Source organism: Oryctolagus cuniculus, chromosome X, assembly GCF_051225735.1.
Source record: "Oryctolagus cuniculus isolate XC-2025 breed Fujian yellow rabbit chromosome X, ASM5122573v1, whole genome shotgun sequence".
Lineage (NCBI taxonomy): Eukaryota > Metazoa > Chordata > Mammalia > Lagomorpha > Leporidae > Oryctolagus > Oryctolagus cuniculus.
The window spans coordinates 100,595,106-100,612,043 of record NC_142888.1 but is presented as its reverse complement, the minus strand read 5'-3'; the positions used below and the strand labels follow the sequence as shown (position 1 = coordinate 100,612,043).

General features: G+C 44.2%; 1 protein-coding gene across 4 annotated transcripts in view; it reads right to left on the bottom strand.

The window, feature by feature from the left end:
* Window positions 1–7,895, bottom strand: part of GRIA3 (glutamate ionotropic receptor AMPA type subunit 3) — a 318,320-nt gene extending 310,425 nt beyond the window's left edge. For 3 of the 4 annotated variants that reach the window (XR_011385359.2, XM_002720270.6, XM_017349859.4), the window contains exons 1-2: window positions 7,525–7,875; window positions 6,191–6,349 (exon numbers count right to left, since the gene is read on the bottom strand). Coding sequence is in view for 3 of the 4 variants with exons in the window: in XM_002720270.6 (XP_002720316.1) it covers window positions 6,191–6,349; window positions 7,525–7,633 (268 nt within the window). In the remaining variant the exon portion in view is untranslated. Of the gene's footprint in view, window positions 1–6,190; window positions 6,350–7,524 lie in introns of all 4 variants that reach the window. The other variant, XM_008273165.5, reaches the window with a different exon arrangement.
* Window positions 7,896–16,938: the final 9,043 nt, after the last annotated feature.

The window sequence follows — 16,938 nt, the reverse complement described above, 5'->3', positions numbered from 1 at the left end:
CCTAAGTAAGTATATACTAAGTAAAGATTTCAACAGTTTATGCAGCTACCTTTTGATTGTGGCCTGTGATGCTCTTCCACAACCAAAGCCAGTTACCATTTGCTTGGGTTAGAGTGAACAGTCACTTTGAACCTCAAATCTAGAAATATCCTCATTTAACTATCTTTCCTTGAGTTTGAGGCACTATGGTTCTCATAGTCTCTTTTAAAGCAAATGTTCCCCAGTTAGGTATATTCACTTTTTATCTTCCACTTTCAGCTATATTCCTGTACTGAATAAAAAGCTGCCACTTCCAAAGTATAGTTCAGGCCCTGAGGAGGGTGGACCAAAAACAGCGGTGTTTGGTGGAAAAGAAAATTTATATTTGGAAAAGTTCAGGGCAGAGAAAGTTCCTTGGTAAGTTTAGTGTGCATAGGATACAAGGGCCAGGGGTCAGTTAGTGAGTAGGCAGTTGGAGACCAGCAAAAGGGAATAAGATGGACACAGCAGGAGAACATAATGGCAATAAGAGGGAGAAATATGAGAAAGACACATTCTGTCCATGTTAACCTTTTACTAAGGGCTGGCCCCTTTCTGGAGCTGATGCTGTAGCCCAGGCCTCATCCCACCCACAGGCTGAAGCTATTTGTAGCTCTGTGTCTGGAGCCCAGACATTTCCAGAGCACCTCCTCAGCAGGAGGGAGTTCCTTTTGTGTCTTTGCAACTCCCACATTCCTGCTGAAGGATACTCATAACCCCTACCTGGACATTTAATTGCACCCTCCAGTGGACAATTCATCTAATTATACCCAAAGTCTCAAAGCCAAATGAATAAAGTCAAAACTTGATTGTTTTAGGAAGCAGATAGAGTATAGAGATGTTTTTCTTGATCTTAGAAGATAGGAAGTTTTATGAAAGGTCCTTCAAATATATTTACAGTCTCAATCTAAGAAGCTCAAATGTAAATAATCTGGATAAGTATGTTTTACTCATTCTCCAAAGTTATGAATTTTACCTCTTGAAATTCTGACCCCCTCTTAAAAAGCATGGCATATTTTAATCCTTAAACCAACTGTATAAAAATGACAAATCTCTTGTCTACCAAGGAAGACAAATAACAATGCCTCAGCAGCTTTATTTATTTATTTATATTTTTTAGCTTCATTTATTTTTCAATTTGTTAAAATGAAACCAGCCAATCACCTCTGACTACACATAACAATGAAATTTAAAAATATATCCAGAGCCAGAAACACAAAATAAAAATCTCAACCAACTTTCACTACTCTCGTTCAATCTTCGGGACTAGGGAGGCAAATGAAAAATTAAGGAAACAACCTCTGTAGAGGCAGAAGTAAGGGGATGTGGAAAACTACTTTTATTCTAGGGAAAAAAGTTGCAATTGCAGAGAGGAAGAAAAAGGATGGCCCATTTTGCAGTAAGCACAGATAGATAACAAAATAATTATCTTCACTCCTTCCTCACAACCCTTCCAACCAACCCCCCCCCTCGCCCCCGTTATGGCTCCATCCTCCCAAGTAGTAGACCAATAGTAAGCTACCTTCTAGGGGAAGTATTACACTTTGCAGGAAGCTCACCTTTACAGCCTGCTGATTGCCATCTATTTTTATGGCCCAAATGAACAGCATCACCTTCCTCCCTCCTCCCCCTATAAAAATGAATAAAAAAAACCACAGTAAACCTTGTGAGAAGGTGATTTAAATCTTTGGCACCACTGAGGCGACTTCTTTGTGCTTCAGTAGGCTAAGACAGCCAGCTAGCCAGAGGGACTGAGAAGTGAGCTAAGCCAGTGAGCTCACTGAAGACTGGCCAGCAGACAGAGGAGAGAGGGAGAACAGCAAATGCGCAAAGATGGGGGGAGTGAGGGTGGGAGGTGGAGCCAGAGCACACACGGGTTTAATATGTGAAGATCTGTTCCAAGGCAGGAGCTGTGATCCCCTGGGGTCTTCACCCTGGATCCAAAGCTTACATGGAAGGGGCAAACACCAAAAGAAAACCAAAACAAAGCAAACCCACCAACAGGCAGAGAATGGGATCAAGGGAGGCATTTTCTTCCCAAGTGGACCTAAATGGTTAAATGGATCCTGCCAATTAGAATAATTAGATAATTAGATTGTGACTCTCTGTAGGCAAGAGACCGAAACCTGTCTCGGCTAAGTACACTTGGTAACAAAATGCTCTTAGTTATAAAAGGAGCATGTTCTCAGTTAGCAGGTATATTTCAAATGACTTGAAAAAATTAATGTAAGAAAAATGTGCAGTTGATGGGTTAGGTCTAAATAGCAAAAGGGATTTTGCCTGGGGCTCCATTAGAGCCTTCGCTCCTAAGTCCCACTCAGTCTCACCATCACCATTGCACCTCCATCAACAGCTTTTTATTTAAACCAACGTTTAGAGCACAATTCCGTGGTGAATAACCTTTAAGGTTACGTTTGCCTTTTCCCTGCTTCCTGCAAACAGTGCGTAATCCACGAGCACATTTGTTGGCTGTAAAGGTGTACAACAGCAATTTTTGCAATGACAGTGCGGAGAGGGAATATGAGATCTGTGTGCTAATGAGCTGACACTGCAGAGGCTGGGGCGGTGTAGTGTGGAGTGCACTACAAGTGCACAGCAGCAAGACACAGGAGGGGACTTCAAGGGAATCGGCAACATTTCCTGAGGAACCAGGACAGCAAAGCCACAAAAGGGGACTCGCAGTCCCTTGGTGTACACACACGCACACACACACACCCCCCACAAAGCCTTGGGATGATCAGATCTGTTTTTTGAAGAACAGACACATCATTCAACAACATGTGTGGACATCTCTTCATATAAACTGATTGTGGGTATATGAGTGCTTGTGTGTGTATGTGTGTGTGTATGTGTGTGTGTGAGTCTGTGTGTGTATGCAAGTATCCTGAAGCCAGAATATTCACGCTGTTCTTCTTTCTGGGGTTATCTAGCTAAATTGAAAAGTAAGGCAGCAAACTCTATTAATCCCTATGAAATGGGAACATGTGCTCCAAATCAGATGAGTCTCCTCGATAAACTTCAATTCACCTCTGAGCTTAGATCCCAAGTGAACCACCTTTCAAAGCCAGGGAGGCTTTTATTGGCCTCTTAAGGCACAGAATGAAGTTGGAGTCTGTCTTAAGCAAACCTCTTGGGGGTTATGCCAAAAAAAAAAAAAAAAAGGTTGCTGGTGAAGAAGAGTCTTTAAATAACTGATGCCTGAGATTGTCTGCAAGGAGATCTTCTGAATACATTATGCGTGGGTGGGCGGGTGGGGGCGAGGAGACAGTATGGAGGGAGAGCAGAGAGCACACACAGAAGGTGCTGCTACCTTTTGTTTATTTATGATTCTATTTACCTGCATACCCATACCCTAGAAAGTGTGTGCCTGCCTCAGCATTGAGGCTGTAAGAAATATAATGAGAAGAGATCCATTCTGGTGCTAGAGGAAGCTGGAACTAGGAATTCTGCATGGCAACCAGGGAAAGTTTCTTTAATTTGTGCCAGCCCATTCCATACTGCTCAGGAAGGAGGGGGTGGGTGATTAGCTTTGGACTCATCTGGGGTTTTCCTGAATTCTCTCTGGGCTTTCAAGAGGGCCAGGCCAGAGAGCGCAGGAGTTTTTTCTTTGCACCATCAGGGTAGTCACTTGGAGGAATGGAACCTGGGTTCACCGGGTAGGCTACAGTGATGAAGTAGAATTTTTTGCTGACTTCTGAAATATTCCATCTCCAATCACACCCCTCCCCCATCCACGAACCATCAGCAAAAAAGAACAATTTAGGCCAGTGGGAGAAATGAGATACACTTACAAGGCTTCCCTGGCCCTTGAAATATTTGGTTTCTGCATTCAGAAACTATGGTTGGATTATTTTCCTTACTCATACTAAGCAGCTGCTGGGAGATAGCCTTGAGATCTGGCCCCGCATTCAGTGATTGTGACATTCAGAGATGACTGTCTCTGGAACCAGAGAAGATGACAGCTTTTCTCCTCTGTCTTTTGAGCTGTGAAGTCCAAGAGTGCAACAGGCAGCTAGGTACAAATCGCTGGTTTCTAGATATTTCTTTGTGTGTGTCTGTGTATGCATATGTGTACATTTGGCATGACAAAGGGCAAAGTCATCTTTTTGTGTTTTTCTTGTTGCTCAAAGAGCCACATGCCTGCTCCCACACTCAAGCCCCTAGGCATAACCCACCTTTTAAAATGTAAGTGCTATGGATTTAAGGTAAAAGAATTTGATCAACTTCTTTTCCTTTGCATGGTGGTTTCTTTATTGCTGTGAGAGGTAAGGCATTAAGGTAACTCAACCCCAATATGAGTGACTTATTGCCTGTTCCCAAACCTTGGATTTTAATGTGGCAAGGACTGTTTCTTGTCTGCTCCTTGAGTAGGGTTCTGATGGCCCTGAGCTGACAGGTGTCATTCTGGCTTGACCATAAGAATAGGACCAGAAACTTGGGAAATCAATCATTCCTGAGAAGTTAATGTCTTTCTTATCAACGTCCTCATCAGTGGAGGGATAGTGAAGTAAGTTGAAATAAATATTATTCATTATTAATGTCAATAAACCCTAGTAGTTTCATGTATTTGGCTTTAAATCTGTTCTAATTGATATTTAGGAAGCTGAATTTGAGACTCAGCCTCTTGATGAGATCACAGTGCTGCAGGATTAAGAGTCAGATGTGTGTTGTAAATGCTGTGGAGACAGGCTAGGATTATTGAAATAAGATGCAAAGTATAGACAGACATTTTATAACTTTCACACTTAGCTGGAATTAATAAATTCCTATTTTTGTCAATGTCGGAAAGCCAAAGAATGTCAAATACACAGAGTATCTCAGAACATGTTCATATAAGGATCTGTAACTTCAGCTAAAATTTTCTTAAAGCTGATAACTGTCACATTTCTTGCAAAGCACTTCACTCCCATCCCTTTGGCCCAAGTCTTCAAATCTAAGGAATCTACGCCCTGGGGACATTTTCAATAGTGTTTTGGAAATCGCATATCCTTTGAGGCAGAAGGAATTGAAGAAAATCACTCTAAAGTTACCCCCAATCAAACATAAATATCATTCCTCTCTTGAAAGAAAAATGAAAAAAAAAGGACAAACATTCCAAACTGCACCAGCCACAAGAGCAAAACATATTTTATGTCATCATCAGCTTCACTGTTGGGAAAACTTTTGGTGAAATAAGCTTCAATGAAGAATTCTTTCTCATAAAGCATTCAAACCAACTAAAACCTTGGGCCCAACAGGCTATTAGCCAGTTGAGTTCCTTTGATTTTACTTCTCGAAATGTCCGCTTTGCAGAGAAACAATCATGGAGCACAATTATGGGTTTCAGAAATGGCTTTGGGGCTGCTGAAATTCTTCCTTTTTTATATTCCATTTTCCTGCTTCCAGCCTGTCTTCTCCCACCACCCCTGACCTCTTGTACTAAATTAAGAACAACGATGTTGTCCTTAACAATCAGGGGAGTGAACCATACTAGGAGGAGGCAGAACTAGCTTTTGAAATATTCACCTGAGCACTGTCATCTCCCTTCCCCTCAGTTTGGCAGGCATTCATCACTTGCAATCAGTTTGTGGTCTTATCAGTTCCTATCAGAACTCGCTGGGTAAGAAAGGTGATATTCTAGGACAGAAAGAGGCCAGGGAATCGGCCTGATCTGTCCCTCAAGGTCATTTATTTGCAGACTTTCTCATATTTTGTTCCTATATATTAGGCATGTGTCAAATTCAGCTCATGGCTACAGTCAGGCACTAGCTTTAACAGTCAAGTAATGTAGATCCTGAATTGACTCAATCAAGAAGCTGCTGCTGTTGCTTTTTAAAATCCTGTGTGAAGAAATCTCCCCAACCTACCATGCTATTTTTTTCTTTCTTTTTTTTTTCCTTCAGCAAAATATGGCATGGGGGAAGGAATGTCAGCTTTGCAGGGAGAAAAATGAAACTTTTGCATCAGACATTATTTACAAACGACTTTCGCCCAGTGCCTTGAGTTTTGCCCACTGCCTAAAGCCTCCCAGCAGGATCCTCCTGAGTTGATTTATGCAGCCTGAAACCAGGATTGACTAGAGCCCCCAAAATGCTCTGTTGAGGCAATCATTCCCAGCACACACGCGGACCCCAAGCAAAATGCAAACGAGATCCTCAAGGTCCCAAAGGGAGGAAAAGCAGATCTTACTTACAAGCATTAGTCACAGAAAAACTATTGGAGGAATCCAAGTGATCTACGTGGTAATTCAAATGGAAGGGCTTCTCAGTGGTGTTCTGGTTGGTGTTGTATAACTGCACGGCAAAGCGGAAAGCGCTGTGCTCCTGCACCGTGTTTCTCATGAAAAGTCCACCTAGAAGCAAAGGGAACCGAAATTTGGTTTGTGTCCCCTACCCCTGGACTAGTTAGAAAGCCGAGGATACTAGCGATTACTGATACCTCTCTGTGATACCGGCTTGCATGACTGAGGACTGATTTTCAACCTGTGTATTTTTCAAGACTTGGGAAGTCAGATTTCGGCCAAGAGAAACCTTGTTTCTCTCCACGGAAGAGAAGAGGCTAGAGAGAAGGGAGAAAGGGACGAGGAGGGCTGCTTTGGGGTAGGACGATGGGACTCAGAGTGGGATTTGGTTCTTTCTTAGGCAACAGCTTTCTTACCCCCCACCCCCACTCCTCCACCCCCCGCCCCGCGCCTATCCGCACAGCTGGTTCATCTTTTCCCGGGGTAAAGAGAAAGGCTGGGAAGAAAAACAATTTCATTCCCCTTGTTTCCCCATCCCGTTCCTCACAGCCACCTTCCCCCGCTCCAGTACAGGGGCTGGTTCCCTAATGGCAACAATTCTAACTTCTTGACTTGTAAATACAGACAGAAGCTGAAAGAACTCCCTCCCAGTGCCCAGGAGCCGGGCTCCAGACCAGACACAGCGGCAATTCATGAATTCATGGTCTGCATGACTTCGCCACTCTCCTGCTCAGCTCCTTGTCTCACCCCCTCCTCCCGCCCCAATCACCCAGACCCCGGCTGCTGCTCAGGTCTAGGGGATCCAGCGTGGGCTCCACTTCCCCCAGCGCTAGCCCGTCTCCCGAGAGCCAGAGACGCGGGACGCAGAGCCCCCGGCCCGGGGTTACGCGCCCTGGAGCATCCAGACAGGCAGCATCGCCCTGGGACAACTTCCAGGGGCTGCACACAGACCGTGGTAAAGTGCAGAGCGGCGAGCGGAAAAAGCCGCGACTCTTTGCCCCCTTGCTGCATTCAAGGTTCCTGCTCAAGTCCCTGGCTCTTCTTAGCTCAGAAAACCCGGCAGTCCACCCCACCGGCCCCAGGAGACCCTTCCCTCGTCCCCGATGCTTCCTACACCGGCCAGTTCACTGGGGACTCAGATCCCCGCGATCTCTTCCTGGTCACTGTCCCCAGTCACTGTCCCCAGGCCATGCAGGATAAGGATCAGCAGCCGCGGTAGCCCCGCCAGGGCAGTGGTCTCGGGGGAAGGAGCTCTTGGGCCGACTGGCCGGCTCCCTAGCGCTTACCTATGCTGATGGTGTTGGGGAATCCTCCGTGAGAGCGACCCAAAAGCCCCAGGACCAAAAAGAAGACAGCCCGGAGCATGCTTTGCCCCATTTTCTTCTGCCTGGCCATGCTATGCCTAAAACGAAGCTGACGAGAGCATGGGCGCAACTCGGGAGTCGTCAAAATAATAATAGAAAAAGAAAAAGAATTCGCTGACTCTTACACCCCCTCCCCTCAACTTGCTCTCGCTCACTCTTCCTTTCCACCCCACACTAGTCCTCCTCCTCCTCCGCCGCCTCCTCCTCTTCTCTCTCTCTCTCTCCCTCTCTTCCCCTCTCTCTCTTCTCTCTTCCTCTCTCGCTCCCTCTCTCTCCCTCTCGCTCCCAGGATCTCTCACACCCCCCTCCCCGCCCCCCACTTCACTTCTGTCTTCACACCAATCTGGAAGGCGGGTTCATTGGCTGCAAGCTGGGTTCGCCAAAGCGATTTCTCTCCCTATCACAGTGAGAGCGAGCGAGCAAGCGAGAGAATAAAAACCTAAATCCCAAAAACAAAACAAACAAAACAGTGATAAACAAAAATAGAGAAACAAATAAGAAAGAAATTATAAAGAAAGCCTTAAACTCCCCCCTCCTAAAAGATGGAGGGTCTAAAGAGGGGGTGAAGAAGGTAAGAGTGAAAAGGCTCAGCGCCCGTGAATTGGGCTCTTCCAATTGGGCCGGTAGGGGGATATTGATCAAAGTTGATCTGACGTGGAATTAAAGCCGCACACCGCTTAGCTCCACTGCAAACTGCAGCCCCGGACTGCAAAGCATAGGCGCTGGCGTTTGTCAACACAAGAGATGGGATCAATAGAAACACACCAGTCCTCACGTGGATCAGGCTTTCAAACCGTAACTGGCAAACCTTCCCTTTAGAAAAAGCTGCATTGCCTCTGCGTTTTGCGTGTCTATCTTAAAGAAGGGGGGTCTTAGGGGGGCGGTTAGTGGTTACTCGGGAGTCTTTGTAGAGACTCGGAGAAGCAGTTCCCATCACAATGCGCCCGGAGATGCTGCGCATGCCCGGTCTGTGCCGCTCAGTTTTACAGCAGAGATCCGAGGGCGAGTGAACAACCCCCATCCGCATCCCCGCAGCTCCGGGAGATGTGCCCCTCCTCTCACCCGAGAGCTGAGGCGGGCTTGCGGGGGGTGGGGGTTGAGGGAGGCAATGTTGGGCAGAGTGGGGCTGACTGCTTTGGAGCGCATAGAAGAAAAGTACGTGCGTGGAGGTGGTAACTAAAAGGTTAATGAAAAGGACACTTAGTCCCAAGGACCAAGGAGGAAAGGGGTGTGGGAAGGAGCTGGGATGGCGGTGGGGATTGAAAGTTAACGTGGGATGAAACTGGCCCTAGCTGCCTTGTTCCCTCGGTGTTGTCTCTCTAGGTAGCAAGCCTCTGATGACCCCAGAGGTTATCCGTTCTCCCTAACTCTTCTTCCTGTCTCTGCTTTAAGGGGGCAAAAGAATCTAGGAAGTCATCCAGTCCAGCCTGGGTCTCTGCTGCACAGTGTGTTGGGCTACAGACTCCTCTCCCTAGCCCCTTTCTCCAGCAGTGAGAAAAAAGATCCTCTTTATCTCCCAAGTCTTTCCTACCACACAGCTACTCTGGAAGGCATTTGTTGTTCTCCCTGCACTTGCTTTTCTTCTTTTCACATTATCTCCTCCTGGTATAAGTGCCTTCCTGACAGTATACAGCAAACTGTTACATGTGGGGCAGGGGATAGAGGCCCAGCTAACACTCTGATCATTCAGGAATTTTGCATTTAGTAAGATGACTAAGGCCCAGAAAAAAAAGGGTTCCGAACCATTTGGGAACAACAAAACAAATGATTCTAGACTCTTCCAAAATTTCTATCCATTCTGATAATGCATAACCTCTTTATACCCCACCAATAGAAATCTTTTGTTTATATTTTGGTAGTCCATGGTGAGGAATGAGGGAGAGATCTGGGTGCCTGAGCAGACTCATTTTTCCACTGGAAGGAGCATTATGGCAAAGAGGGTAGCATAGACAAGATTGGCCACTCCTTGACAAATGTGGAGAGTGAAATAGCATTGCTTGGGAATATAGGCCTAGGAGATAGGTTCAGGTTCAAATCTAAATTCCATCCCGTGCAGACATGCAGGCAGTGTTTGACCTTGAACAAATTTGTTAATCTGAACACAAGTTTTCTCTTCGTCAAAAAGAGAATATTAATGTCTTTGCCTGCAAGGTAATTATGAGGATTAAATAAGATAAAGATGTGAAGGCATCTAATTTCATACCTGACTCATTGAAGAATCAATAAATACTCATTTCCAAACTCCCTTCCCTCTTTCTCACCTTTTGAAAGTGTCCTTTTTCTCAAAAATTTCTCATGCTCACTGTCCTCTCTCCATCATCCCCACTACCGCACTCTCCTGCCAAGTCTTTGCCCATGTTCCACATCAACATTTCCCCGTGGTAGCTCCTCAAGAATCCTAGGAGACAGGGAAGAATCTGATAGATGGATCTTTACTAAGGGTCTAATGGGAGACAATGACAATTCAATAATGTGACATTAAGAGAACCTCTCCTCTGTGCCAGGCACTATATGCTCCTTCTCTTAGCTAACATGGTTGCATTCTAATAGGAGCTTTCAATGCCTTACCCCCCCAAGAATAATTCTAGTGAGGTTTCAGTTTTGATTTCATGTGGGTGAGCAATGTATTTTGTACTGGGGAAGGTGGCTTTCAGCACACCTCACTCCACTCCTGGAAGCACTCAGGTCCCCACCCATGCCTGACCAGCCATGAGAAAAGGTTTAAAGAGAGATTTGCGGCCACCTTCACTGTCATTTGGCTTGAAGAGTCATGAGGGTGGGTCAGTAACAAAACACGAGGGGAAGGTGGACATTCAGTGCCTTCGCACTTGAAAATCCTTCCTTGAAGTCATCACTATAATTACATCCCATCCCTTCTGTTTTCATCCTCCCCTGCCCACTACCTTTCCCCCTCTCTTTCATCTGTTGCCACTCTGTCAACTCTGAGCTGTCAGTGGCAGCTGTTGGCAGAGTTGGACTAGTCTCATCTGAGCCAGCAGGAGCACAGTGGTAGACTAAGCATATTGCTGTTGGTTGAAAAGCCTGTATAATACATGCAAATTCTATTGCAATCGATCCCTCACCCAAGAGAACAGTGAGACTCTCTTTGAATTTCCTCTTTGGTTTTCCACCGAGGGGCTAGAGATTATACTAGCAGCATCATAGCCACCAGGAGCTGCCAACAAATCCCCAAATCTAGCTATCCCTCTGTGGTTAAGAGGTATCCCTGCTGGATTCAGGATTACCTCCTATAGACTCTATAGCCTGGACTTTTAAATAAGCTCTATTATATGGTTTAAGCAACAAGTAAACAATTAATTTCAGTTATATTGAAAAGTGAGAATAGCACTTCTCTTTGTGAGGCTGATGCTTCCTTAAAGCATAGGATAGATACACTTGGATAAAAAAAAAAATTGAGATGTTGGCCAGTGAAGTTTGGAGACGGTATCTGTTTCATACATTGAGCCTCATAAGTGCTAACTTGGTACCTTGCAACTTAGGAAACTAGAAACTGAAATCATCCTGATTCATTGGAAGGAAACTGTTCTACCCTCTAAAGATAGTGAAACCAAGATACTATATCCTTTGCCCAATGGGAAGGTAATTTTCTCACCTTTTAACATGAAACTTTGATTTCTTGACCAAATGTTTGTTGACCACCTGCTGTATGACAGACCCTGCTAAGCACCAAGGATATAAGGAAAGAAGGAACAGTTTTTACTTTGAATGAATTTGATGTTCAGAGAAGGAGCAGATGTATTCACTAGCAGTGACAATGCAATATAAGTGCTCTGAAAACAATAAATACCAGGTAACGTGGCAGCACAGAGAGTGTTTACATATGTGAAAAAAAGTATTTCCCTTATCCCAGATTCAATCCAAAACCATTAAAAAGAGAAGATGGAATAAGGTGACTTCTAAGTACAGTTCCTGCTTTTATATTCTAACATTCTATGATTCCATGCACTGGGATTATTTTAGGATCATAAAAACCATCCAAACTTAAGCTAGGGCTCTAATCAAGAGACTAAGCTAAGAACAACTGATTCTTTATTGCTGTCTCTTGCATTTCGAATCTCAGCTTCTCTGGGAAGAACAGAGGTCAGGCACATCTGGAGATTCACGTTGGGTATGGCATCTAAGAAAGCTAAGTCCTCTATCCCACTTCTCTCTTATCTCAGCTTCTTTATTCAATCATCCCTCCAGAAACACTGTAGAACTCTTCTATGTGGGTGTCAGCCTTGGTATTGCTCAATAAATGTACAGCTCTAAGGAGCTGAGATTCCAGGCATGGGCCTAGCTGGAGCTACTTCTGGTGGGAGTATATGTGTGAGTCAGAGAAGAAACCTTATGAATTTTGGTTTAATATGCCCATACATGTATCCATAGAAATTTCTAGAAGGAGGCAGTAACACAAATTGAGCAGTGGTCATCGGAGCAATTCTTTTTGTCTCAGATTATTTTCAGATTTTCTTGCTTTTTTATATGGTAAAGGAGTTTAGAACTCAGTTTTTGACCCCCAAAGACATGTCCAGGAGTTGTTTGGAGGCATAATTACTTGGAGGTAATACTTTAGTGTCTCTCTTCCAACATCTTTATCTCTGGACTAAACATTTTCACAACTTCTCCTTTAGGTACCCTCAGATCTAGTGGCTATGTTGTTGATCCTTTCAGTTTCTGTATAATTTAGGATGCTCCATGCTGCAGGTAAGAACAAACCCACCAACTGCTACAGAATTTGGCTGTCATAATTGGAAGGGCCAGAGGCAGGGATAGCTTGAGAACTGTTATACTCAGTGGTTCAACAATTCTATCAAAGGCCTAATTTCTTTTCCTGTCTCCTTTCTGTTTTCCTCATGATGTCAAAATGACTTTAGCATTTCTTGGATTCATATTTGCATCACATCATCTTGTATTGATTCAAACTCAATCTCATAACCATATCCAATCTAGCCCTGTGACCAAGCAATGCTATACTTAGTCCTGAATTATCTGCACCAATTACCATGGCATGGAAATACAAGATTAAGCCCCATCCAGACAGCTTAGTGTAGAGTCAGTCCTTCTACTACCAAACCATATGATTGACACAGTGTGTGTGTGTGTGTGTGTGTGTGTGTGTAGGTTGGGAGACAACCACAATAGTCACTAAAATCCCTGCCTTCCTCAAGGTTTGATGCCTAAGAATTATCCATGGTAATAATTTTAGTCTTTTTTTTTAATATTTATTCATTTATTTGAAAGTTAGAGTTATAAGAGAGAGGGAGAGACAGAGTGATCTTCTATTCATTCTTTTATTCCCTAGATGGCCACAATGGCCAGAGATCAGTCAGGCCAAAGCCAGGAGCCAGGACAGGAGCTGCTTCTGGGTCTCTTACATGGGTGCAAGGGCCCAAACACTTGGGCCATCTTCTGCTGCTTTTTCCAGGCTCTTATCAGGAGCTGGATCAGAAGTGGAGCAGCCGGAACTCGAACTGATGTCCATACAGAATGCTGGCATAACAGGTGGCAGTTTTGCCTGCTGTACCACAACGCCAGCACCAATCATTTTATTTTTAAAATGGCTAGAGGGGGCCGGTACTGTGGCATTTCGAGTAAAGCCACCACCTTCGATGCCAGCATCCCATATGGGTGCTGTTTGAATCCCTGCTGCTCCGCTTTTGGTCCAGCTCTCTGCTATGGCCTGGGAGGACAACAGAGGATGACCCAAGTTCTTGGGCCCCTGCACCTATGTGGGAGACCTGGAGTAAACTCCAGGCTCCTGGCTTTGGATCAGCACAGCTCTGGCCATTGCAGCCATTTGGGAAGTGAACCAGCAGATGGAGGACTGACCTCTCTATCTCCGTCTCTCTCTCATTCTCTCTCTGTCTCTCTCTCTGTCTCCATAAGTCTTCCTTTCAAATAAATAAATAAATAAATAAATATTTAAAATGGCTAGAGGTCCTTGCAGAATTGTTAAAATTGTCTTTGGTCTGTAATAGGTAGACTGCTCAATGGTGAGCTCCTATAACTTTAGTAACTCAACCCCCTAGATTCAGTTCAAGACGCATCTGCCTGATATCTAATTTTGCTCTTAAGACTCTTGTTACATTGAGAGTCCAAGGTGACTAACATCATGGAAATAAGTCCTTTAGCTGGGAGGTAAATAGGAGGTAAATAGTCTTCCAGAGCCTTTCCAATAAAGATCTGGTTACTCCTTACTACATCCTTCTCAGGACAAACGAGATTTACGGTGTCACTCCATCGACTATGAAATTGATCAGTCAGAGAGGTAAAATGAAAAGCCCAAGATCCCATAGCCAAGTGACAATGGAATTTCTTATCCTTCTTGGGCTTTCTGCATCATACCAGAGTCTCCTTTATGCTGTGAGAATGAGGATGTGAGAGGATTGAATCATAACAAATATATTCTGCTGAGATGGGTACATCTTAGCAAGTAATTATCCCCTGATGGGCTCTGAATGGGCTCGAAAACTGCAGATGGAAATCACGTGGTTCCTGGACTCCCACTTCTCACAAAGTGCCATTCTTATAAACTGCGAAGTTTCTCTGATCCGAGTGTCAATTTATTGTGGATTATTTCAGCTTACCTCCCAGAGATGATATTGTTGAATTCTTATTAGCATACACCTTTTTTTACCCCTCTGGGAAGGTTAAAGACTGTCACTGTGTAACAACATAGGCAAGTAAGCCCCCCACACCCGCCTCAGCCTCCTCACTAAAACTAGCTCAGCCTCCTAGCCCTACCTGGGGAGGGGTTGCACTTGGAGTAGATTTGAGAGTTTTAGAGATATAGAGGAATTCTGAGTGCCAATTGTTTGAAGAGTTATGCTTTATACTCAACTGGAAACATTTTCATTTTTGGAGTACTTATGAAAATTGGAAACTGACTGTGAATTCTGAAATTATCATGACTGGATGCAAGGAACTGAGTCAGCATTGTGCTAGATAACAGCATATGAAGACAAATAGATTCCCTGCCCTCTTCCCCTGCCCCTTTCTCATTTTTGATTTGTATGTACCTATAGGGATGCTTGCGATAGTGTTGGGATGGGTGAAGCACATTGAATGAGTGCTCTCATTATTTACACCTTCCTGAATGCATGCCTTTGTCATGACCTCACTATGGGCAGCTTATTTTGCTGCTCTTTAACTTGGCCAGGTGACTTGTGTTGGCCAATGGCTTGTGGGGAGGAATTACAGTGCAGCAATTACAGCTTATGTCTTAAGAAACTTCATGTACTGTCAGTGCCGGGAGAAGGACGTGCTCAGGCTAATTTACTGGCCTGAGATAGATGAAAGACATGTGGAGCAGAACTGCTCCAGTTGTCCCACGGACCTGAAGAAGCAGAGCCAGTCCAGATAGATCAGCTGAACCACATACAATCTGCAGATGGGTGAGAAAGGACAAATGATTGTGGCTTTACCACTGGGAATTGGGGGTATCTTGTTGCATAGCAGTATCTAATTAATACAGCAGGCTTCTGGCAGTGGTGTGCTTATGAGAGAGCCAAGGCTGCGATGACCATGTGTCCTTGTTTGCCCAAGACCCTCCAACTTATGTCCATTTTCCTGGCACAAAAGTATCCTGTTTTGGATGATAACATGCATGGTCAATCTAGCTGAGGCCACGTGGGGTTTATGCGGCTGCTTTAAGGGCCAGATGGAAGACTTGCTGTCTGTTGGCTACTTCTACCTCTTTTATTTATTTATTTATTTGACAGAGTTAGTGAGAGAGAGAGACAGAGAGAAAGGTCTTCCCTCCATTGGTTCACACCCCAAATGGCCGCTACGGCCGGAGCTGTGCCGATCTGAAGCCAGGAGCCAGGTGCTTCCTCCTGGTCTCCCATGCGGATGCAGGGGTCTAAGCACTTGGGCCATCCTTCACTGCACTCCCGGGCCACAGCAGAGAGTTGAACTGGAAGAGGAGCAACTGGGACTAAAACCTGGTGCCCATATGGGATGCCAGTGCTGCAGGTGGAGGATTAACCAAGTGAGCCAGAGCGCTGGCCCTACTTCTACCTCTTAATTTCTGCTTCCTAATTTGTCATCTGGAGATTTGACTTAGCTGTCTTGAGGAATAAGGTATTTTTAACACTCCTTTAGATACAGGAAGTCCTGGTTTCTTGCTTTGAAAGAGAATTCAGAGTATTTAGGGGAATGAAAAGATAACTGGGAACAGTTGAATTTCAGGATACTTGCCTAAGGCCAGTTCTTAAAGCAGAATCGCAATGGCTGGTGTTCCTAAAGTTTAATGTTATAATCTGTGTGCTATGGGCATATTCTTTTGAATTTTGGAGATATCAGTTTCATGGACATAATAATATTTTGAGGGAAAAGAAAAGCAAATTAATCATACAAAATTTTTCTGGGTAATTACCCACAAAATTAAAATCAGCAGTTTTCTCTTTTGATGGTCACATCTGGGGGTAGAGGCCCAGATGCTACAGGCATGGGGGCAGGGGTATAGGCCAAGAACGCTGCAAAACCCCTCCCCATGTACAAGGCAGCTCCCCACAATAATGAGTTATCCAGTTCCAAATGTCATGCAAATGTATTCAGAATAGTTGCTTTAAAAAATGAAATGATTTATATGTATCTCTTCTGAAATGTGAATATTGTATCATGAATTTGAAAACCTAGATTCTTATCAGAGTTCTGCCAAAATTATTAGAAATGGGACCTCAGAAAATCATTTAAATTTTCTGCTCCTCAGTGTTTTGATCTGTAAATTGGGAATACGTCTATGTACTTTTCCATATAAAACACTAGAGAGAGAAGGTGAGGGGAGAGAGACAAGTGGGGAGAAGGGAGAAAGATCATTGCTCCTATCCTTTCAATATTGCAGCATTTGAGTTGATGAAGTAGATTAGCTCAAGTCATAGAATTAAAAGAGAATTTGAGCTTTCTAAGAAGATTTCTATTGTTTGTACTTCTCTAGACATTCTCACTGGCTCACTGGTGAAAATCTGAGGCAGATCAGGAATTCGAAGCAGAAGTCTAGGCTTTCTGATTTCCTATGCTGCTCTTTTGCTTTAAATCACATCAAGGTACCTACAATGCATATTACTAGTTATCAGTACTTTAAGGAATATTATTATTGTTGTTACTAATGCTCTTTTTTTCTCAGTTTAGAGAAAGCAGCAATAATGAAAATATCTCTACAGTGATCTTCAGAGCTCAGGGTTAAGTAGAAAGCTGGATTCTGCTGAGCCAAAAGTGACGGGGGTTCGAGAGCAGGAAGTGAGGTGGATTCTGCTAAACAGCAGCAGGTAGGTGAGGGTGGTGGTGCTAAGAACAAAGGCCATCTAGTGTTTAGAATGTCTTCAGAGTGGC